Source organism: Drosophila gunungcola (genome assembly GCF_025200985.1).
Source record: "Drosophila gunungcola strain Sukarami chromosome 2R unlocalized genomic scaffold, Dgunungcola_SK_2 000004F, whole genome shotgun sequence".
Taxonomy (NCBI): domain Eukaryota; kingdom Metazoa; phylum Arthropoda; class Insecta; order Diptera; family Drosophilidae; genus Drosophila; species Drosophila gunungcola.
The window spans coordinates 1,233,753-1,257,630 of record NW_026453167.1 but is presented as its reverse complement, the minus strand read 5'-3'; the positions used below and the strand labels follow the sequence as shown (position 1 = coordinate 1,257,630).

At 38.2% G+C, this 23,878-nt stretch overlaps 2 protein-coding genes across 4 annotated transcripts in view; both read left to right on the top strand.

Annotated features, from left to right (window-relative positions):
• The window catches only part of LOC128253694 (uncharacterized), a 111,565-nt gene extending 94,313 nt beyond the window's left edge, over positions 1-17,252 (top strand). Inside the window, exons 2-3 of one of the 2 annotated variants that reach the window (XM_052982301.1) lie at positions 16,831-16,851; positions 16,910-17,252. In XM_052982301.1, the coding sequence (XP_052838261.1) occupies positions 16,925-17,152 (228 nt within the window). In that variant the 5' untranslated portion in view covers positions 16,831-16,851; positions 16,910-16,924 and the 3' untranslated portion in view covers positions 17,153-17,252. Of the gene's footprint in view, positions 1-16,763; positions 16,852-16,909 lie in introns of those variants that run through there. The other variant, XM_052982300.1, reaches the window with a different exon arrangement.
• LOC128253670 (transportin-3) lies at positions 5,101-7,107 on the top strand. Of its 2 annotated transcripts, XM_052982265.1 has the most exons (2): positions 5,790-5,925; positions 5,994-7,107. In XM_052982265.1, exon 2 carries the CDS (start codon positions 6,044-6,046, stop codon positions 7,052-7,054), a length of 1,011 nt encoding a protein of 336 aa, XP_052838225.1. In that variant the 5' UTR covers positions 5,790-5,925; positions 5,994-6,043; the 3' UTR covers positions 7,055-7,107. The 2 variants fall into 2 exon arrangements, with proteins under 2 accessions (XP_052838224.1, XP_052838225.1); XM_052982264.1 differs by having other exon boundaries at positions 5,101-7,104.
• Positions 17,253-23,878: the final 6,626 nt, after the last annotated feature.

Genomic DNA, 23,878 nt, shown 5'->3' with positions numbered 1-23,878 from the left:
ATCAAAGGTTTCGGATTTTCTTTTAAGCACATCATTTTATTCCTTACCCGCAGCGTGGTGTTTAGTAGAAACAGGATTTAAATAAATAGTTCTGTATAGTATTGTATTGCATTCTGCACACTCGTTAGCATACTCCAATTCGATTCCAGGTCCCATTCGACACAAAAAGTCCATGCAACTCAGCATAACTTTTATTATGCATTGCGACATGAGGCGGCATGTTGAGCTTGTACCCCCAGACACTGGCCTGGCTTTATCCTGTTCGCAGAGCCGCTGGTGCGAAGTCCGCACTAATTAATCCCTTTACGACTGAAACCTATCAAAACACAAGCTTAACTTTTCCAATAAAAATAACGACGACACCGCCACAAAAACGAAAAGCAAAAACAACGAGATGCGACCGGGAAAACCGCAAAAAGCAGAAAGCATAAGGAATCTGCTAACTTCCTGTGACCAAGAGCTAGAAATGCACTACGAAAAATAATTGAAATATATTTTTAATCTTCTGTTTGAAAGTATGTTATGACTGCTAATTCGAGTGTAATTTCGATTATAAAAAATTTATTTTCAGGAAAAAATATTTTAAATACTGGAAAAGAGTTTTAAAAATAGAATATATATTTTTCACTATATTATGAAAAGAAAATATTTATTTTTAAATATTAAGAAAAGAATAATAAAAACACTTAAACTGTAAAGTTGTTTTTATCAAACATAGATATGCACTGTGAAAAAAATTTGAAATATGTTTTGCAGGAAAATATGGGTTTCTTTATTAAACTATTCGAGTGCTGGAACGAGCGTAGTTTTGATTTTGAAGAATATTATTTTCAGGAAAATATTTTCAATTTTATACAACAGTTTTGAAAACGGAAATTAAATTTGTATTTATTTTAAATTAAAAACATTCTCTTAATCCTTTTAATGATATTATACTAGGAAAGAAATATTAAGCAGTCCGTCTGTAAAATATTTTTTATTTAATCTACAAAATATATTACATTGATTGAAAACCAATTTCCAAATATTTAAAAAGACTTTACAAAATAGTTTCATATACTTAAACTCTCTGCCTAAAAAAATTAAAATAAAATTCATCCTGGTGTGGTTTTTTCTCCGAGTGTTCTCGACACTGAGATGCCGAAAGAGCAACCAGCGAGCGAGACCCTCTCCAGAGGCGACAGCAGCGACTACAAGTCCCCGTCCGTGAGTCCTGGTGTCCTTCCCTGGCTCAAAATGCAGCAAAAGTTGGCGCACTAATTACCAGGGATTAGTTTCATATTTGTTTGTCAACAGCGGCCAAAGCGGGTTCCTTGCAACTCGAGCAGCCAGCAGCTGGTCGTGACTAAAGCCGGGAAAACCGGGAAACCCGAGGAGGGCGGCGGGGATGGAAAACCGGAGCTACCGGCGAGTGTTCTGTCCGACAAGTTGGCAAGATTATTTATGAGCTCGGCTTGGGCCAAAAGCGGCGAAGGAAAATCATGGCACTGAGCATGAGAGGGCAGCGTTTAGCTGCCTCCGTATTCATAATGAAATTAAGTCGATTGAATGCGCTGATTATATTCATACCATACCTTTGAGCTCGACAAAAGACCCTCTTCGGTTGCCAGTGCGTAAATCTGTGAAGGGCAAAACAAAATAATAACTCATCAAAAAATATTCGCGCTTATATGATGGTGAAGCGCGGACACGCTTTATTTTTAGTTGTTAATCTTATTTAATCTTGTTATATGTGTTCTTCTTGAAGATAATTTAACCTAACATCACATAAAATCAGATTTACTCATTCATACAGTTAGCCAGACTCATATACCTTATATTTGCTATGTGGCACAAACATCACGGCGAACGCACAATACCTCTGGCATGTTTATTATGCAGGGAAAAACTTATTACCCGACCCTCCTCCGCACACATAATCAGATTGCAGAACGCAGAGGGCAACCCTTGACCATGGAGCTGGAGTTGGAGCTGGGTTTTCGGTGAAAGGGACGAAGGGGCAGGACGATCCACCCTCGAATCGCATGCCTCTAATGTGATTGACCCTTACGCCTCGTTGCCGGCATAATACTTGTGTTATCCCTGGCTGGAAAGTGCAGGACCAGCAGGTCCAAGGACCTTCGCTCCCATGTTGGTCATCGTGAGCTTCAATAAATTATCACGCCATATAAAGCAATTAATTCTGCAGCTACTGCAGCCCCTTCTGCACTTATTTTCCCGGCTCAAGGGTTGTTTGTGCAAACTTCTTCCATATTATTTGCTTATTTGCTGCTGGCTTCCTTTTTATCCACTTTTTTCGGCCGGGATAAATAAGGTTTTAATAGGGTTTTGCTCTTGTTTTCTGTTAATTGATATTTCCTGCGCCATCGTCAACGTCGTCACTTTCTACATAATTCGATTTTCTATGTAGTGCACATTTTTCAATTACTTCCACAGCTCTTTTTCAGTGTCCCCGTTTTGTGGCACTGCCAAGTGGCTTGCAAATTACTTTCGCCTTTACTTTGGCGACGAAAGGAGGGGCTCGGATATGGGTCCTGTTATGGGTCCTGTCATGTAAGCGGTCAGCTTGTAAGCTTGATTGGCTTTTTCTTGCGGTTGTCTGCTAGTCTCGATGGCAGTGCAGCGTAACAATGTTTAGCTGGAAATTAAGTTTTGTGCTCTAGTTTGCAGAACATATTGCAATTTTTTTAAGTGCCACAGTTGCAGGTTGCTGGTTGCAGTGAAAGTGTTTTCTTTCCTGTAAGGGGCAATTCACTTGGTTATTTGCACTACGTGTTAAATTTTTGGTTAAAAAGATAGTTGTTCTCTTTAGAGTTTGGAAATCATTTTGAATTGTGTGTAAATGTAAATACTTATAGATTTTAAAAATGTTGTAGCGTGGGTACTTCAAAAATTTAAATATTTTTCGATTTAATTTTCATCCAGTGCAGTTTTTAGTACTTTAAGTATGAAAACATTAAAAACTTTAAAATTGTTTCACTTGTCTATTTGCGGAATTGATTTTAATATCTAAAAGTTGTATTTAAATGTAAACCATTGACATTTACAATCAATTTATAGCTACATTTAAAACTATGGTTATTTTTGAGGCACACACCTCGAAATGTGTTTCCAGATCTTAATTCGGTTATTATATAGTAAGTGGCCTGCTGAAAGTAATTTCGCTACCCCAACTCTAAATCTACATTACCCACGTTAGTTTTCTATATTTTTTCCCCCCGGCGACCCAGATAGGACATATTATGTTCTATCGACATAAGTTCACTGCCATTTGTCGCTGCCGAGTGCCAAGCAATCAATTTCTCAGACAACAAGAACAGCCGCGCCTTTGTTTAAATTTTGGCAAGGCATTGTAATTTTCCTACGCAACTCGATTATTTGACCCTCCCATTCTTGTTTGGCCTGCCAAAATAAAGGCGTGTGTCTTGGTCTGGAGAAATTTTTGGGAAAAAGCCCGACCCGGCCCCATAAATTATTTTGACCAAATGCATTGCCAGTGGGCGTGCCCCCATGCCCCATAATCAGTGCATTAATAAAGACAAGAGACTGTTGGCAGATGGATAGAATAGACAATAGAATCGGATAGTTTTATTTATGCGATTTGACGGCGCTGCAGCGGAGGCGATCCAATAAAGTAGTCGAATCCGGCTAACGGCTCTCGCTTGTTGTCGCAAACAACGCCATAATAATGTAATGAAATTTATGATGCGCATTTAATGTACTCCTCGCCCAACAACACTGCGCGACAATAAACGACAGACCAGCAGTGCGAAGGGTGGATGAGACCTTAGATTTCGAAACGACTGCTAATACACGGAAAAAATGATCCAATTTGCTGCGAATTATACGTATATTTAGACAATATATGGATTATCAGTTCCTTTCCAACATAAATTTAATTATGTTGTGTTTTTAAAAACAAGTATAAAGACTACAGTCGCTGAAAACTAAACATAGGAGTTTCATGTGTAAATTACAAATTTATTATAACACTTGATTTAAAATTAGTTCTAATACTATGCAAGCATTTATATCAATGTTAAAGATTTTCTGAATTTGCCTTTGAGCTTATGAATTTTTTAAGACAAACTTTGGATTATCTGTTATCTAATCACAAAATATTCATAAGAAAAAAGTTATACATTGATAGAATTTCAAATTAAATAATTTATCACAAGACTCCATTTAAATTTAATCCTAAAACTATCAACGAATAATGTTTATATTAAAGTTTTCCTGAATTTATCTCCGAACTTACAAAATATAGATAATCTTTAATGTAAACTAAATTTTTGATTTTTATAAACAAATCTTGTATGATTAAGGTTTCTGGAAAATAAACAAAAGGGTTTAATTTTTAAATAAAAAAATATCTAATATATCAAATGATATTTAATATATTAATATTTAAGTTTCAATAAATTTGACTGGCTAATACAAAGTAAAGTAAAATTTGACAATATCAACAACTATTTATTATCTCTGTATGTCCAACAAAGCCAACACTTAACTGATTTCAAAATTATATTGCCGCGAGTGTGAGTGGATTAGTATGCGAGTGTATGTGTATAATATGGCATATAATTTTATTGCTTATTGTTCGCGTTGGTCAAGGCAGTTTTCCACCTCCCCGCCCTTCAATTTGCGCCCATTCTCCTGTAATTTGTGCGTTTGTGCGTGATGAGAGGCGTCCTGAATCGTCCTGCGAATGGAGACGACAGGATAAATATTTGCGCTGGGCAAACGTTAGTTGCGGCAATCTGGACACATATCTATGTGTACAATGGGTTCGAGTCCCTTGTTTGTTTAGTTTTCATAGAGTTTTATTGTCTCAACGCAATGCATTTATTGGAAAAGCGCTGAGGGAATTGATTGCCGCGCAGGATCAAGGTTAGGGTTCCAGAGTTTTTGTCTGGTGAAACTTTTAACGTCTATATTTTGGATAGCTCACAACTGTGGTTTGAAATGCCCAATTAGTATTTTCAAATAACTGGGCTTTTGAAATAACTTATAAAATGTTTCTAAAAGTAGATAGTGAAAAATCAATACTACGGATCAAAATCAAAACAAAATATATTGTTGTATACTTTTAGACACCTTTTTAAGTAATTTTAAAACCAAAGTTACCATTTTCCATTTCAAGTGTATAAAGTTACCTCTATTTTTTCAATCCTGCTGAATTTCGGTCAGTCCATTTTATACATCCGTTTTTACACATCAGGTTTTTTTTTAAACTGATCGACTCAAGATCTGCAATTTATGGGATTAAATTAAAGTACAGAGAGCCACTTTGTTCAAAATGGAGTCAAAGTTTACGAAGGAAAATGTCATATATGCTCTTTATCTGTTGCGCATTGGCACCAATCCACCGGCCGACAAATACTTGCACTCCTTCCAGAAATCGAAAGAAGCTTGGCGGATATCTGAGGAATTGCTGTCCCACCAGCCATCTTATCCCCTGCACATTCTGACCTTTGCCGCCATGAGTTTGGCCAAGAAAACAAAGAATGATTTTAATCGGCTTAGTATGCCCAAACGATGGCATCTAAGGGATAGCTTCATCCAGCACCTGCTAAATGCAGCCATGATACCGGGATCCAATTCTTTGATTGTACAATTGGGCATATGTCTGTCAGCTTTGGGGCTAGGCTCGCCCAATTTGGAAGACGAAATATGTGGCTTTGTGCGGCAGTTATCCGAAAAGCCCGAACACATAATGGCACTGCTGGAGGTCCTGAGGATTCTGCCCGAAGAGGCTCGGTCATTTGATCCGGAGCAGCATGTAGAATCTTTGGAATCCGTGCGCCTGGCGCTCCGTTCTCAGTCCTCCAACATTTTCAATGCGGTGGAGGGATTTCTAGAGCGACGCGACTTACCAGATGGTGTTTTGCTTAAGTGTCTGGCCGTTTTAGCATCCTGGACAAGGTATGGCTTTATATTAACCGACCAAGTGCTAGAGCGTAAGCTGTTCCAACGGGCATATGTTATCTTAGTTACCCCCCTCATTGAGGGACATTTGGAGGCGGCCGACTGTGTAGTGGGCATGTTGGAGTACTCCTTGGTCGCAAATTACCTGGACTCCCGTTTGTTCCAGATGGTCATCTCACTGGAAGCTGCGTTCCAAAGCTCCGTGGACAAGCAGGATCTAATGCAAAACTATTGCCACATATTCGTGAACCTGTTTGAAACTCACTACCAGCTGACAAAATGGGATCCTTCGAAAATCCAGGAGCGATTTCTCACCATCGAGCTGTTGCTACTTATAGCCGCCAAGTGCCCACTGTCGGTGGTCGAAAGCTCCATGAATGTGTGGTCTTTGCTGTCGGCAGATTTTAAGAACCATTGCGATGACCAATTGATTTCTACATATCGACCCTACTTTCTGCGATTTCTAAATCAACTTTTCATTATAGCCGCTGTGCCAGCGAGCTATGCGTGCATTGAGCTTCCCAACTCCTTGGATCGTTTCCGAGGACTTGTGGCCGAAGTCCTGGTGGATTTAGCCAACTCGGTGGAGGAAATTACCCTCAATGAACTGTACGATATTGTAAGAAATAGGGAGAGTCCCTGGACAGATGTGGAAATGGGCATTTTTTTTCTGCGACACTTGATGCAAAGGGTGCACCAGTTGCCTTTTATTTTGAATATTTTGGACAGCGTAAGGAATCGAAAGGAGCCTTTAATACGCCTTCAAGTCCTGGAATTGATTTCCACCCCAGGAATCGTGGATCCCGGCACCATCTGGAATTGTCTGCTCAACGAACTGAGACAGGAAGTGCCAATTTTGGCGGCGATCGAATGCCGCTTAAGCCTTCTGATGCCCTATTGGAAATGTTTATTGCATTTGGCTTCCTCGGTGGACGAGTTCCACTTGAAGGAGTGCCAACGCAGTGAACTTTTGGCCAGGATCTACACTTTGGTCAGGCAACTTGGTCCATCATATGTCCAAGAAGCGAATAAGTATCTGGTAAATGAGTGTAGTAACTGTCAAGGCCCCCGTAAAAATCGTATTTATATGATCAAATATCACCTAAACCTTTCAAAAAATATTTAACAATGTTTATTAACGAATTTTTAAAATTTATAATGGCAGTTAACTGCACGAATATTTATTGTTTTTAATCTCTGTTCAAGAAAGGAATGTTCAAATAATCAAATCAACTAAAAAAATATATATATATAAAAAGTGAAAAAATGTAAAGTGTTCAGAAACCTACTTTTAAGGCTTAGGAAAACTTTTGTTTTAATTTATCTAAATGTTTAGTAATATACAAAATTAGGTTCAAGAAACTTTGTTTTATTGTTTAAGTTTTTCAAAAAAATTTAAAACATGTTAATAATTGTATAAAATTCACTTTTCAAAAAACTGTAGTAAAAAATTCTCAAATAATTTAAGAAACTCTGACCTTCATGTTGGAACACAAATATTTGTACAATCTAATATATTTTTTTAATTAAAAAATTGAATTTTTTTATACCAATACTTTTTAAAAGTATTTTAAAATATTATACCTTTCGATAAATAATAAATGATGATTGATTGAAAACATAAACAAAAAATTTAAAAGTTGCTTCAACAATAGTTTTTATTGCTATTTTTATAAGCTAATATTTTCATAACCGCAGCTGAAAGCCATTCGGAACAGTCTTGTTTAACCTCAAACCAATAAAAATAAAACGCTGCCGGCAATTCGGCAGTGACTCATCTTTATCCCCAATTCCTTAGAACTTATGACTACATCAAGAAGTCCAAGTCGCCTTTCTTGGCAACAGCCATAAAACGACAATCCACGCAAATAGACAAGTTAATTTTGGTAACTAATTTGGCGACGGCTAAAGGCCGACGCACGCCTAAATCGTAAAATAAAATCAGATTCGAGCCTCATTTAGCTTTCTTTTTTCTTTTGCCTGTGGAAGGGAAGTGACTGAGTGACGTTGACGGTGGACTGACACGTGATATCAATTCTCGTTTTCGTCCTTGGCGATGATTCAGCCGAATCACAAAGGACCCAGTGCCAGCCGATTATGAGGTGCAAAAGAGTCGAGCCGAAAAGTCCAGGAACATGCGTCAAACCCACTCCTGTTGCTCCTTTTTCTCCACTCGCCTGCGCACTTCCGCAATAATTTTTATCGCATTTATTTCTCTTTCTCTGGGCTGAATTTTTACTACCACATTTCAGTTGGCTGTTTGACTGTGGGCTGGTGGCTGGTAGGTTTTCCTAGGCGCCACTTGAACTATGAAAATTTGTCCCGCCTTGCTGGCGCCGTGTTTATCGATCGCGCATGGAAAACACTTTTGCCATTTGCTTTATCTGCCAGCAAACATTGCCCGGCAGAAGGAAAAATATATATGCGCCAGTCTGCAGGAGAGGGTAGACAGGACTTCGGACTTGGTTCGTTGGTCTTGGCTCCATTTCCACATTTATACCCAGCCCACAGCCCTCGGCCCACAATTTCGTTTGGCGCATTTTCGCTTTCCCTCGTCGCGTGGTGCGTTCATAAATATTCCGTTTTTGCTTTGCTTTTCTACGTATACCAATGTGTGTGCTTGTATGTATTTTAAGTGTGTTTCTGTTTTTGCAGCAATTTCAGTTTTTATTCCCGTAATTTATATGCCCCCCACATATTGGGGTAGGTTTGGGTAAACGTTTTCCTGGAACCAAGCAGCAGGTCTAAGGTTATCAGATGTTGGCACTGAGTTGCAATTACCACTCACCATATTGCGGGCTCTGCAAGTGGCCAACTTTGAAATGGAGCTGCCAATATGGGACAATTATCGTAGCTTTTTTCGAATTTTTAAGTATTGGGTTACAATGAAATGTAATGACATACAAGTAACTCTTAAAAATATGTGTTAACATAAAACAAATATTTTTAAAGATTTTACCACAATGGAGCAGTTTAAAATTCTTTCAAAATAAGTGGGTGATAACTTTTTAAACTTGTAGCTTAGCTTTTAATTTTACGACCAATTTTAAAATTCCCTCAAACACATTTTAGCCCCATCCAAAATTCTTACCTAACTCGCCACCCAACTCATCTCACTTGGACCCACTTCAAGTGACCCTCATAATTCACAAAAACATTTAATTTTAAAAATTAATTTCAAATATTGCCCCCAAATGGAAAATTTGTTTTAATTGATGATTTACGTTGCCAGTCACGAGCTGGAACCCTTCTCTCTAATGAGGACAGTTGTTGTGGGCAAGTGTTAACATGGAAACCCGGCCAACCACCCCATTTTTGCAGTAAAGAAGTAAAGAAGCGCCGCTAATCAAGTGTTAAAGAAGGATACCCGGACAGCTGAAGGAACTTTGTATTGCCGTATTGCCCTCGTCCACGGGGACCCTTTTTCTGCCTCGTCCTTTTAAATATTTAAGTGGATTTATGCTTACGGAGGGGGAGGTGGCTTACTCAGACAGACTTCGAGCACTTCCTTCTCCATTTAGAAAATTTGCATGCAACTTTTTGCTGCATTTCTTGCCGTTGCTTTTATTTTTCCACCTGTCGCGTAAAATTTCACACTGCAGCATAAATTTCAGCCCGACGGCAACCGCACCAGCGGAGGGTAGGTGGGAAAACCACCTAGCCACGCCTATACCGCCCACACCGCCACACCCACACCAACAGCTACAAACGCCCCCATGGCTCCAGTTGGAGGCGGTTTTCCCTCAGACGACGCGCCGCATTTGACGCCACATAATTTTGCTGTCGGTGGAACTTTTTGTTAGCCGCTTGTTGTTTTTCAGTCCCCTCCAATTCTACACCTCACATTGCCATATTTTGCGTATTTGTTGGACCAGCCACTCCCACACCTACACGCCTACTCCCGTCGCATTGGTGAAATTTATTTGGCGACAATAACAAAAGTTTTGCATACTTTTGGGCGGTTTCGGCGGCATTTCATTTACGATTTCGTTTTCGTTTTGTTTGCTAATTAAAAGTAAGTGCCGCAGTCCCGCCTCACCTGGGAAACGGCACTGTGGTTTCTGTTTTAATAAATAAATGGTGGAATTGTTACATTGATAAATACCAATTCTTACAAAGCTTCAATCAGTAATGAACACAAGTTCAGAAGAGTATTTTCTTTAGAATTTCCAAGACCTAGTGATTTCTGTACCACAATACAAAAACACATTCCCAACTTCTGAGAGTAATTGAGCGTAATACATTTAACATTTAAATCTCTAAGTAGATTCAATAAACTAGTTTTGTTACATTACAACAACCAACCATAAAGTAAGCCCACTTTAGAGTCAAGAAACTGTTAAAGATGCCAGTCATACCTATTACCCTGCAATGGTTTGTTTTACAAATAATTTTAATTTTTTTTTTTTACATTTCTTTAAAGTACTAATTCAATAATCGACCTATCCACTGTGCAGTGAAGGTATCTTAAACCGGCTTTAAAAATAAACTACCGCCAAATTAATCGCAGAAAATGGGCAAGTTTAAAGAAATATTTTGGAAAACTGCACACGTGTTAGCCGCCTGCTTTTCTGCACCCTTTGCCCCTGCCACGCCCACTCCCACCGGGGACGCCATTTTGCACGCGAACTTTGGCCGCAGTTTGACATTTTGCCGCAAGGAAAAAGCCCCACGAAAGGAAAAACTTGAAAATAAAAAGAGGAGCGCGGCGAACATTTAAAACTTTCGCAGTTTTAAATTGTCGCAGAGCAAGAAGGAATGGCAGCAAAGGCTGCAGTTGACTTTCTTTTCTCCCCCTTTCGGAAAAAAAACCCCAAACCCTGGGCCCACGGAAAACCTCAACTGAAAACTCAACTCGATGTGACTGTCAATTGCAAATGTCACACTGGGAAAGCTCTGAGGGCAAAGCTGGAACTGAAAGTGGAGTCGGTCTTTCCGCTCGGCTGTCACTAATTCCCCCAGCTCGATTTGCATTTTTCGGTTTCGGTTTAGGTTTGGGTTTGGGTTTGAATTTTTTTTTTACCGTGTTGCACTGAGCACTTGTTTTTTCCTTTTTGTGTGCTCCTTCTGTTTTTGGGGGGCATGTGCTGCGGCGGTTTTTCTAAATAAATTGAACATTTGCTAATATCTTGATCAAATGTCGCTGTTATACCGCTTGATAAATGGAAATTTTCTGTTGTCAGAAGGTTTTCCAACTCTCTTGTTTTTTGGGTCGAGGGTTTTTTAACGGTTCGCTAAACGGCTGGTGCCTGACAAACAAATAAACTCGAAAATTGCTGCGGGTAAATAGTTTTTGCCTTTTGCTTTCGATAGTTAAGTTTGAACAACCATTCTGGTGTAAAACATTAAAATTAAGCAAGGATTTTAGATATTTGGTTGTTAGTTTTGTGTCAGAATTTCAAGCATCAATTCTGTTTAAAGAATTTTGTTAGTGAAATTTGGTTTTTAATATTATTCTTCAATCTCCAGAATGATATAATTTTAAAGTTAACTTTAAGTTAACTAGTTAGTTAAGGAAACCCTGAACCCGGAATGTTGTTATCGTGTTCCTACACCGCAAAAGTTTCTCTTTTTGGACAAGAAAATTTACAAAGCAAAACAAACTAATAAGAAAGTACGTGCGAATAATTTTACAAATTAGACGAGAGCTCAGAAGTAGAGTGTGGAGATTGGGGACGTGAAGAGAGGTGACACCCGCATGCCGAAGCATGTAACCAAATACTTCTTGAGCTACTATTTCGGGCCATAAAGCCCCAACTAACATGATAAGAGACCAGGGGACTCGTGTCGAAACCAGACACGCCTCAAACTTCGAGCCGCAATACTGTTGAATACAAACTGTAAACAAGGCGAGCTGGCAACAACAATTTTGCGAGATGGTTTACAGGCTAAGGTTGTTTCATTTGGAAAACTAAAGGCGCTTGAACGACGACCACACGTCGTATACTCGATTTTGAGGTATCGTTGCATATGAAAGCAATTAAGACTGTTTACAAAAATTATATTTTATAGCAATAAAAACATTTCCAGAGTATTAAAGTATTATTTGTACATTTATATACGTATTATAGATTTTTTATCTTTACTTTTAAGGCTTAACCAATATTTATTATTATAGACTGCAAGATTTACAATAAAACAATCATTACAATTTGTGTAGCAGTTGTCATAATATTAACTATTTAAAATATGAAGGTGACTCAAAATAACAATCTAAATTTGTAAGCAGTATTTTTAAAAATGCTTTTCAGAGATTGAAGCCACAAGCTCTTGTCTGTAAGAAGAGTTATTAACATAAAGCTGCAGGTTTTTGGTTACTCCCACAAATCCATTTTTCGGATATTAAATGAGGGGTTACATAAATAAAATCAAGTGCTACCTTCCATAGTGATATCTCTACAATTCGTTTTTTCCCGAATTTTATACACCCAGCCACATTTTCCCCGAGCTTCAATCAGTTTATTCAAGCTAGTTCCGATTCCCGGGCCAAACAAAAAGCAATTAGCTGGCACAAATCCGTGGAAAAACAACGGGGATTCAAGACAGGCGAGCAGGGAAAAGAAAAACAGAGCAACCCGGAAAAAGTCCAATAATAAATAAATAAAACTTAAAGCAACTCACATTAATGAGGCCGCTTGGCGCCACTTGGCATGACAAACATGTGGCGCACGTGGCCAGCAAAACGAACTTGGACTTGCTCTCGGGTGTTTGGGTGGGTGCCCCAGTGGGTGGTGGTGGGTGGATTGGGTGGTGGCTGGTGGGGCGGCCAGCACTAATTCCCTAACATGTCACGAATCATATTGAACATGCGGCTGTGCCAAATGATGATGAGTGCCGGCCAATGAAGGAGGGAAATACTACTGCATATGTGGAGCAGGGAAAAGCGGAAAAACTAACATACAGACAGGCGGTTGAGCATTGAAATTAAGCCAAGTGCTGTCTGTTTCCGCTTGTAGAATGGCGATGGCTAACACTTAACTCATTTTCTACATGTGCTGCATACTAAGAGTGCAGTGCTCATTTCGGTTCGCTGGCAATAATAATTGGGTGTGCGGAAATTGTGTAATTTTTCACAAATTTTCATGCACCATTCCGCTCAATCCTCCCTCTTTGGCCCATTAATTATTATTTTGCTCGCACATTTCGCTGATTTATTGAGTGTCAGCTGGTCGGGGGATATATGGAGGATATATTGTAAGCACTGGTATATTATTTTATTCGTTGCCCCAACAGCTGCAATCACTGCGGCCTACAAATCTCTCCTGCGCGTAACAAAAAATTAAATGCAAATTGCAAATGAAATTACATGCACTTCCACTTGAGAAGAGCGCAGGCCAAAAAACGCAAAGGCAGAAATAAAAATTATGAAACAATCAACAGCTCAAACAGAAGCTGCGGAATACCTAGACGGGAAATCCCCTCTCTTCCTTCTCTTTTTATCCCCCCTCATGATGACGCACATTAAAAGCCTGCAACATTCCGACCGCCATTAAGTCAAATGGATGAGGTTGTGTGTAATAAAATTTTTTATTATCATCTGTCGCTTGCGCTTGAAGCATCGAAATGTAAACCAAAAAACCAAAAAAAAAAAAAAAAAACAAACGAAATAAAACAAGAAGTGAGTGGAAGATGAGAATCTGGGAGATATCAGTGGGAAATGGTAAATGCCCTTTGGCAAAGAAAATTGCTTACAAAATTTAAGGGCTTTCGGAGGTATGAGTTTTATTTTGTTGTTTTTTATGACTAGTTTAATATTTATAATTGTCAAATAGGTAACTTAAACTAAAATAGTATTCAAATATAAAATGTATGTTAATTCTGGTGTTTAACCATAAACCCGAAGTTTATTAACTATATTTTTGGACAAGTAAAATATTTATTAATAAATCATTGTTCATAAGAAATGTATTTAAAATTATATATTTTGTTCCTAAAGATATTAGAAATATTTGATATTATTTTAAAAATAATAATAGGCTTGTACTCCAGTCCACCAAAATGATTGTATAAGCCAATCGAACCAATTATCCTGTCAGGACATTCAGACAACCGCTGCCTTGTCTTGGTAAATTCACGCAAAACATCACTGAATCCCACAGAAAGGGACAACAAATAGAGGGGCAGCGAGAGGGGGAGAGAGATATTCAGGCAAACGGGAGCAGGCATTCAGAAAAATGATGGTCAGCAACAACAGCAACAACAATCGGGAAATATCAGCAACAAACTTTTGAAAAACAATTTTTTCACTTTGTCTGCCACCCAGGGAATATATATATTTTTGCATTTTTTTTTTAGTTTTATGGCATTTTAAAAGTAGTCAGAGCCCCACCGCCAGCGGCCTGGCATTTTACACTCGACTGGCGTGAAAATTCATTAAAAAATTGTGTTTAACATGCCAAACAAAAACAGCCAACCAACCCAAAAAACAAGGCGAAAAATTTTTGCGAAATTTTTTATTGCGGTTCAGCAGCGCCAACGGAATTTTGTTGGTCTCACGGATCTTTTGCATTAATGGCCGCACTTTTGGCGTCTTTTTTGACATTTATTTGACGCATGGCAATGATGTTCATAAATTTTGCCCCGGACGAAATGCAATTCGCACTGCAGCAGCATTTGGGATGTTTTTACCCTCGATTTCTGTCATTTCCGCTGGGAATCTCTATCTGCGTCTTGAGTCTGTGGACTGAAATGAGGCCTGTCACCGCCAGTTGTCTTTCAATAGAGGGTCTCCAAACTCAACCACCCAACCCCAAGCAATATGTGAAAAAGCAATTTATGCGAAAGAAACTCGAAGAATGGGAACAACTAGGGGGGTTTGGCAGAACAATGGCACGAGGCCTTGGTGACTTGTCAAAAGGAGCGATGCGGAGCGGAGCGGCCACCCCTTCGCGAAATTCATTTGTTATGCAAGCTACATTTCCGTTTCCGGTTAACACAGTTAGCAGCACGACTCAAGTCCAATTGAATGGGCCCAGGAACAACGAGGGCCATAACAAGAACAGGAACAAATACTGCAACGTCAAGTCGGAAAAGTAATTTGCATTTGCTCGCTGATTAATTACAGGAGTGCTTAATGATGGAAAAAAAAATCATTTCTGGCTTCATTCGTTGTGGTCTGAAAAAGTAAATTCAATTTTATTAAGCTTTGCTATCGAAAGAGTTTCCAATATTTTTTCACAAAGTTATTTATAAAACAACCAAGAACTTGACAGTTTTCTGACTGACAAATAAAAAAATAAATTATTTAACTTTCAACTACTTTTTAAACCCAAGCTTGTGGCACCCCCCCACAATACCACTAGATTGCGTATACGTAACGTAATCATTTTTTTTTGTTTAGCATTCGTATAATAAGTAAAATATATGCAAATTTATCGAAAGCGAAAAGTATTTTCAGCTTATTTGCATTTCTGCAACGAGCGTCGCATTGCGGTCAAAAAAGTCGGGCGGAAAAAGAGCCGCTTGAAATGCATTTGGGCCCAGAACCCAAGACCATATCGGAGACCCATCAACCGCAGGTGACGGAGTGTTTGGAAAAGGGTTGGGTTTCCATCGTAGATGGGGCTGCCCAATTGTTTAAACCACACGTACATCCCATAAATTTGCCACACACAAATGCGTTGAGTATCTATCGAGCACTATATCATTATTTGCCAGATTGAGGTGCGCATTAATAATTATCGCCAGCGATGAGATCCCGACTAAAAAGGAAGGGGTCTTCTTACGGTTGAATGCTTCTGAATTGCGTAGTTACGAAGTTTTTGGTTGATCTCTGAGTTACCAGTGATGAACAATTGATCTATGAAGAATAATATAAATATATAAATATGAAAAGCTTAATATGCTAAATGCTTAATATGTTCATGTTGAGTTAATACAACTTTTTTAAATAGTTTTCATAATTAGTTGTAATTTTCAAGCTAAGAAGTCTCAAAATCAATTAAATAATAAGACATTATGAAAATTATATCTATTCAAAAATACATAAAGTCTATTTACATATTTCTCTGCTTCTATGCATTATATAAGTTTATTTATATTTATTTATATAGGATTTTTTTTTATTTATAATTATGTTCTTGTCTGGTCAACACTTTTTAAACAATTTAATAATTAATTGATTGGTAATGAAACTCTGTAGATATTTAAAAAGTATATTTTTTTTTAGTCGTCCTTTGTTTTAAATTTAAAATTCGTGTTATTCTGCTAGAATCTTAAGCAAAATATGGCTCAGATCAGACAGACTAAAGAGCAGTGACTCTGATTATCAGCATCACTAGTCGTAACACCGTACCACCCATCGCCACCCACCAGAGGGAGGCGGTGGTGCAGAGGATGGTGGGTTAACTGCTGCAGTGACTGTCAAGTCAAGTTGGCCGCAACACGTTGCCCCTAATGATTTATCATCACTCATGCTTATACTTATGCTTATGAGTGCTGCACGATGATGTTGATGATAATGATGAGGATGAGAACGAGAACGAGAACGGCACTGAGTGCTCAAGTGGTGCATCCTTTGCCATCGTTGGCGTTAATATCTGTTTAGTTGCACTCTGGCTTTCTGCATTTAAGCCAGCACTAATTTATGCAGAGTGACTTCTTGGCTTTTGGCTTAAACTGCCAGTGAGTGCGTTGTGTGGATCTTTTGATTGCGATTCGATTTGCATTGGTATTAGATGCCATTCAATTAAACACGCAACACTTGTGGAGCTTCAGTAAGCTAGAAGCTATAAGCAATTTACTCCCCCAGATAATTGAATCGGCGCAATGAAAGTGATTTTATTTATTTTACACTTTTTGAAAACATAAATTACTGTTTGTTTACAAAATGGCTTAAAATCTTTATTAAGCAAGCATTGAAATACAAGCCAATACACCGATTTAAGACTCGGAAATGTATAAAAATATTTGTATTGCATTATTGTAAGTTAAGACTGCAAATATAAAAATGAATTATCAATCTCATTCTTTTTCTTCATAGTAAAAAGGATTAGCAATGGCCGATGGAGATAATTTTACCATAGGATCATTTCCAGAAGATGCTATAGAATATTCAAGTACTCTTGCAGATAGCTCATCGGAAATCACGATACCAAGTGTCTTGATATCGAGTATTATGCTCCTGGGTCAAATATTGTGGCTTAGAATGAGCTCTAGGCAAGCAACTGTGGAAAAATGCGACTTAGAACCAAACAATGCGAATTCTGTCGTAAAAATGATATGAAAGACAACAAAAACAGAATATATAACTATTGATTGGTGCATTTGAAGTTCATTTTAGATCCAAGTCTTGGGTCTATTAATAAATAAGTACTGTGATGTGACGATACAACTTGTTATTTTTTGATGTTTTCATCTTCAATGTTTCTTATCTCGAGTTATTGGCTTAAATTAAAAGTACGCAGCCCCAGTTTCTGTTCCAGAATTTTCATCTTCAAATTAAAGGCAATCAAGCGGAGTCCTGCTGCCGTGGCTCCTCGTCCTTTTGGTCTTCGGTCAGCTCCTTTGGCATCTTCTGTCCGGCAATGAAGACATTTTGAATAGCACAAAAACAAACAAGCGGCAACCAAATGCCAGCACTTGCCGCTGCCAATGTTCCCGTCCTCTATTTTTTCTCTTTCCTTGGCTTTTCTACGTTCCTGCTCCATCTTCGTCTTGGGTTTTTCTACACTGAAGAAAACGATCTGCATTATCAATTCTTTATATATTTATTAGGTCATTGATAAAGGGTCTTTGTCGTTGCCACTAAAACATGCATTTATAATGTAACCTGAAAAATTGTAAATTTTTGAAAACAGAATTTTTTAAATTAGTTTTTAGTACGATTTTTACAAGTTAATCAAAGAAACTTGAAATTTATTTTTAGTTCATAGCAATTTATTTATAGCAAAGGAAAGCGTTAAACAGATTAGGTAGATTTGATTATACATTATTTGTATACACCCAAAAACAAAGTGTTGTAGAATCTAAATAAGGCCATAGACTACAGTGTTGACTGTTCGGTATAAAAATTAAACTAAAAGGTGCTATATTATTTAGTATTAAATCAATAATTATAACTAAATACTGTCTGTAGTTTATTTTCAAGACACATTTCTTAAAACCAAACTTATATTTTTTTTTGGGTGTAGCCTCCGGTGTCTTAGCTCAGGTAAAAATAAATTGTAAATAATTCCGTTTATGCGGCATGCGAAGACAAAACACATAAAACTGCCAACCAACCGAGCAGCCAGGCAGCCAACGAGCTGTGAGGGGGTTGGGTGGTGGTTGGAAGGTGGTTGGGTGACTGGGTATCTTGGGTCAGGTGAGAGGGGTGGCCAAAGGTGAACCCCAAGTGCTGTTAGAATTTACTACGCTCGAGGGGTGGGGTCGGGAGGGCAACGACGGCGCTGCAGGTCATTTTCATGGCTGCCGTAGCATACGTAATTGAATAGCAGACAGCAGGAACAAGGAAAAGCCGAGCGGGGGGAAATGGGAAACGGGAATGGGTCCAAATATACCTCGCACTCGTTGGATTAATTTTTAATGAATTCTCTCCTTTAGCCCATGCTCATTCCCATTCCCATACCGATACCCATTCCGTTTCCATTGCTGCGACGTCTTGCATTTAGACCGTCTTTATTTGCGGCAGCCAAGACAAATACACAATAAAGCGACGTGAGTGTGTGGGCCAGGATATAAAAACTTAAGTGAGATCGAGTAGAGGTGGAGGTGGAGTGAGGTCTTGGGAGCAAAGTGGAGCGAGTGTCGGGGGGTCACTTTAACAATTTCAGCCATTTAAGCTTGGCGTCAGTCTGCTTCTGCACATATGCAAATACTGTTGGGGAAAGCGGGTTTTGAGCCACGGGAATTATGAAAAATATGCCAGTTCACAGGGCCAAAAGGGTGAGGGCCACTGCATGCACATGCAAGCAGATTAACATTTAAATTAAAAAAGCAAAGGCCGCAAAGTGCCAAGCCAAATAAACAAAAGTTATTTGCACACTCATTGATAAGACTGGCAGATACCTTGCAAACTGTAGGAAATATAAAAATCTTATGCAATATAAAATGGAATAAACTAGTCTAATTAAAAATATTTGTTTAAATTTTTATTTACAAATGCTATTATTTTTTAAACAAGTTATAAGCTCGTTATTTTCTTAATAAAATACATTTTTCAAAAACAATAATTGAAAATAAAGAAATTCATATTTAAGAAACTTAACATTTAGTTAATTATACACGGGATGTGATCTGGGTATATATATTTTTTATTTATTTGAATGTAATTTATGAGATTACTCTTGGCTGCTTATACTCTCAAACATCTTGAAAATGCAGCGAAATCCGAAGTTCCCAAAAAGCTCGCTCGTTTCTCTCTCCTTTCGCAGGACTCGCATTCTCTTTTGGGTGTCCTGCTCTCAGTTGCAAAACAGCTGCTTGTCCTGTGGCATAATTCCGCTTTTGTTGTCCCTTATTATTGTTGTGGCATCTGCTTAATTTCGGCTTATCCCCTAACATTTTTTTTACCACAAGAGTTACCTATGTGAGTTGCAATCTGTTTAACATAAAATAACACCAATTAGTTGCCTACTTAAGTGGGTTGTGCAAGGTGAAGTGAAGTCAAGTGCTTAAAACTATTCTTATTCCTAAAAGTCGATAAGAGAAATAAATTTAAATTAAAAAGATTTTATTCAATTAATTGTAATATAGTTTTTTTTATATTAAAAACCAAAAAAGGCGCAAAGCTGCAGCTGCATCAACAAGGAAGTCAGCTATCGAAAGCTTGAGTTTTATGAGGAAAAGCTTGTTTTGAAAAGCTTTGGTAATGCAGTTTTGGGGCGCAATCCAAGAACTATTTGAATTATATACAATTCAAGTCAATAATATAAATAAAATGTGATAAGCTGAAGTTGCTGTTGATTTAGGGTAAGTATAAAAAAAAACAAGAATATTTTTCTGCTATTAAATGAAAACTTTAGTTGATTGAAAAAGAGATTATAGAAAAATCATCCACAACGAAACGTGCTCAGACTGTTTTTCAAGGGGATTAGACTTTAAGTGAATTTAGCTTTTATTGTTAATACAATTTTTGTACAATTCTTGGGAGTGAAGGACGGTGTTAATGATAAGCATGCCCATTGAAAAATAAAATTATTTGGTAATGCTCTAAAAGTGTGCCAAACCATTTAAGAACTTTCCTATTGAGCATGCAATTTCTGCACAAATAAATCAAATATGATTATTTGATGACCTTTCTGCCCCCAAATGCTGATGCTGCTCCACTCGTATCTGCAGCAAATTAGCATTTGTTCAGCCAACAAAACGAGGACCCAGCTCCTTGGTGGCCGTAAACAAAATGTTGCAGCATTTAGAGCGCAAATAAAAATGGCAACGAGGAAAACAAGTTCTCCTTGTCTTTCTCCCTTTCTCTGCTTGGCCGGCTACACATTCTCAGATATTGCATAAATAATTTATGTAGTTATTTTTGTCTTTTGCCCTTCGCTGTGTTCTTTCCACAAATAGTTTCTCGAATGCGAATTCAATTTGCCAGGGCCAAAAAGGTGGTGGTATATTCTTGGCCTTCTCTGCTAAGAAAATGCATATTTAAATCAAATAAAATTCCTCGACTCGGAATTAAATGTTTAAAAATTTAAAAACTGACTTTCGCTGACTGGCACCCTCTTGCCAGTCATCATCTCACCTTGCCAAAGTCCAACCCTTCGGGGAGTCGTTAATTTTTATCACATCTTGTGGCCCCAGGGTCCTTGGTCCTTTTTCCTTCGATTCTGGCTGCATTCCACTCCAAAAATGCATTGGGCTCTGGGGAGGCAGGTGTCTGCCCATTTTCTTGAGACGGCATCTCTTATTAAAGCCAAATGGAGGACCCAAAAGGACAGCAGAGGAAACTTTGGCCGCCGCATTGGTTAGAAATGCAATGAAAATTGGGTGAAGAGTGAGCCAGGCAAAAGTTTTTCTAAACGAATTTTGATTCACTTACATTTATCATCAGGAAGTATGCTTATAAGAAATTCTGGTGGTGATTTTTAGAAGGGAATACAAATTTTTGTTTTATATTGAATACATTTAATTACCCGGGCTTATATAGTTAAATGAATTTATTTGTTTGGTTTCTAGTTGAACAATTTTGTAATTGTTATGTTTTATGCTAGTCACTAATTTGTTATCTTAACTTTTTTGGGAGGACTTTACTTTTAATTGGGGTGCGTATTTAATAGTTTTGATATATTATTTACAAATTTTTTAAATAGGTTTTTATAATTATAAAATCCGGATTTTTCTTTCTTTTGATGATTGTATAGATTTTAGCTGGACCTCAAGCACTTACAATTTCGCAAGTACCCATTTGGTGAGGGTAAATTTCGCATTGAGACGCGACATGCATACCTAATGACCGAATCGTCGCAGTCTCTCTCTTTTTGGTTGTCGGAAAAGTAATAAAGCGTGACCAACAAAGCGAACTCAAAGCGAAATTCGTCAGCAAAAGTAATAGAAATTGAAGGCATGCCCCAAAAAAGGGAAAAAACCGAAAAGGAAACGGAAACCGCAAGCGGGTAAAAGACAAAAATGGCTGCTCGTCTAACCGGAGTACCCTCCTCTAACTGTCCGTTGATTATGAATACGGAGAGCTGGCTGACCGCAAGCTGCAGTCTGTTAAAATCCAGGGTCGTCGGCCCTCGAATCCCGTGTCGCATATGTAAGCAGGCCACGTTGCAGTTCTTTGTTGTAAATTGGCAAATATGCAAATCAGACCCAGACGATCAACAGGAGACAGGAGTTGCAGGAGTACCGCCTCATCATCATCGGCTTGCAGCAGGACCTCTCAGTTCCCTGTTTGCAGTCTCCTGGCTTCGGTTTGAATTTGTGGCCAATTCTGGGGTTGCGGGTGGCCTGGAACCGGAGTTCTTAGCCCGCTGAAGGCGCTGGCATTATAAATATAAAAACTGACAGCCCCTTAAAGACCAAAAGTTGGTCAAAAACCTATTCCTCTCTTTCGCGCTGAAGTCGCTCGCTAATCGCCGGTCTTTCAAACGCTGGCCGTAATCCTAATTGTACAAAGTCGCCGGCGAAGGGCGCAGATTGCTAAAAGTTAGCAGTTGGCAGTTTTTTTAATGATTTGCAAATCCGACTCTAAAGATGCAATAAATATTGGGTTGAGCTTCTGGGCCAAAACACTAAAAAATATAATAGAGCTTATGAAATGAATTTTATTTTAATTTAGTGGTAAATGTAAAGTTATTTAAAGTTTCAACCCTATAAAGAAATACAAAGTAAATATAAAATTTGATAAAAATTTCCTACATTTATCTTTAATTATTTAACTCGTACTTAATTGAACCCAAAATAAAGGTAGCCCTCTAACTATTTTATCCAGTGTAGAAATTCCTAAAACCAAGCTCAGCAATGTGGGGAAATAAAAAGAAGTCAAATCCGTTGGCAGGAAAAGGGCACAGTCGCTGGGCCGCTGAAAAAGTTGTAAAAATATATAAAAATTAAAAAGTTGTATTCCAAAAACGGCAGCACGATTGCCAGACAACGAAACCAGAGGCCACAGCAAAACTCGGAAACAAACCAAATGGAAAGGGAATGGAAACGAGAACGAAACCAATAAAGCAAAACAAATCCACTTAAATGTGCCAAGTGACGACGGCCACAGTGAAAAAAGGCAAAAAGCAAGGGCACCGGCCAAAGTGACAAAGTTAAATTCGAAACTCATAAATTGGCTTATCCACTTAACTGTTAACGGGTTCTCTCTGCCCCGGACCAAGTTTCGTTGCCAAAAAAAAAAAACACAAAATACAAAAACCATGGTAGATGTAAAAACCGTTGGCTAATAATGGCGACAACCCAAAAAACGGCACTCGCATCGATCAGGCCAAAAACTCGGACTCAGACTCGACCGCTTCATTTGGCAGGGAAACTTTGCCCCTTTGTCCCTGCTGAGATTTTTCCGCCGAACTTTTCGCATCATACTTCAATCAGCGTTAGTCACTGCCGCCGCATGTCCTTCAACTTTGGCTGTGGTGCATCTAGTATGGGTCCTTGCAGCAGCCATCCTGATGACTTTCTTACGCTCGCTCGTCTTGTTATTCACAGGCCTTGGGTTTTATTTTAATTCGCATTTTCTTATGAGATTTATACGGCTGCAAATAAGAAAAGAATTATAGTTTGTTTCTATAAACTATAAATATTTTTAGGAACTCAAATGGATTGTAAGCTAATGGATTGTACATTTAATGACAAAAACTTGTATTAATTTTTTCACTTTAAAATTATTTATATTTTCCATAGAAAAATACTTTTTATTGGGAAACATTTTATAATAGAAACGAATATAAACAAGTTAAAGCCCGACCCTTCCTTTTTTTAAATAAAAAATATTATTCTTAAGCAAAAAAAAAAGCATAGAAAAATATATAAAATTATTTCGATTTGTTTAAAAGAACCCTTAAGTCAGCAAGAATGGCGACACATGCCACACTTTTTCCATTGGCTGCCATTTGCAACAAATTGCAGCTCATTAGTTGGAAATATTGCGGAAAAAAGAATAAACGCCGAGACAAAAGCATAAAACAGAAACTGAAAGCGCAAGGAAATTTTCCGCTTTACATTGCAAATGTCTTGCTCTAAAAACAGTGGAATAACACTAGGAAACCATAACGCGTTGAAGAAGCTAACAAAATATTTCCCAACTTGCTAAAAAAGTAATTAAAAAACTTTATAACGAATCATTCAAGCGCACATAAGATATTGATTTATATAGAAGTTATTACACCTTGGATGTTGAAGACGTTCCACTGTACAGGCAGCTGCAACTGATGCGAATTTCTTGCAAAAATTCCACCAAGACGAGAGGCAAAGAGTTGTGCCAAAAGTTGCCATAAAATAAAATACACCTGGCGCCATTCGCAGGGAAAAGGACTTAAGGGCGGCAGCCCGCAGGGGC

Coding starts and splice junctions, on each gene's coding strand:
- LOC128253670 (XM_052982264.1), top strand. CDS start 5,300: ATGGAGTCAAAGTTTACGAAGGAAAATGTCATATATGCTCTTTATCTG.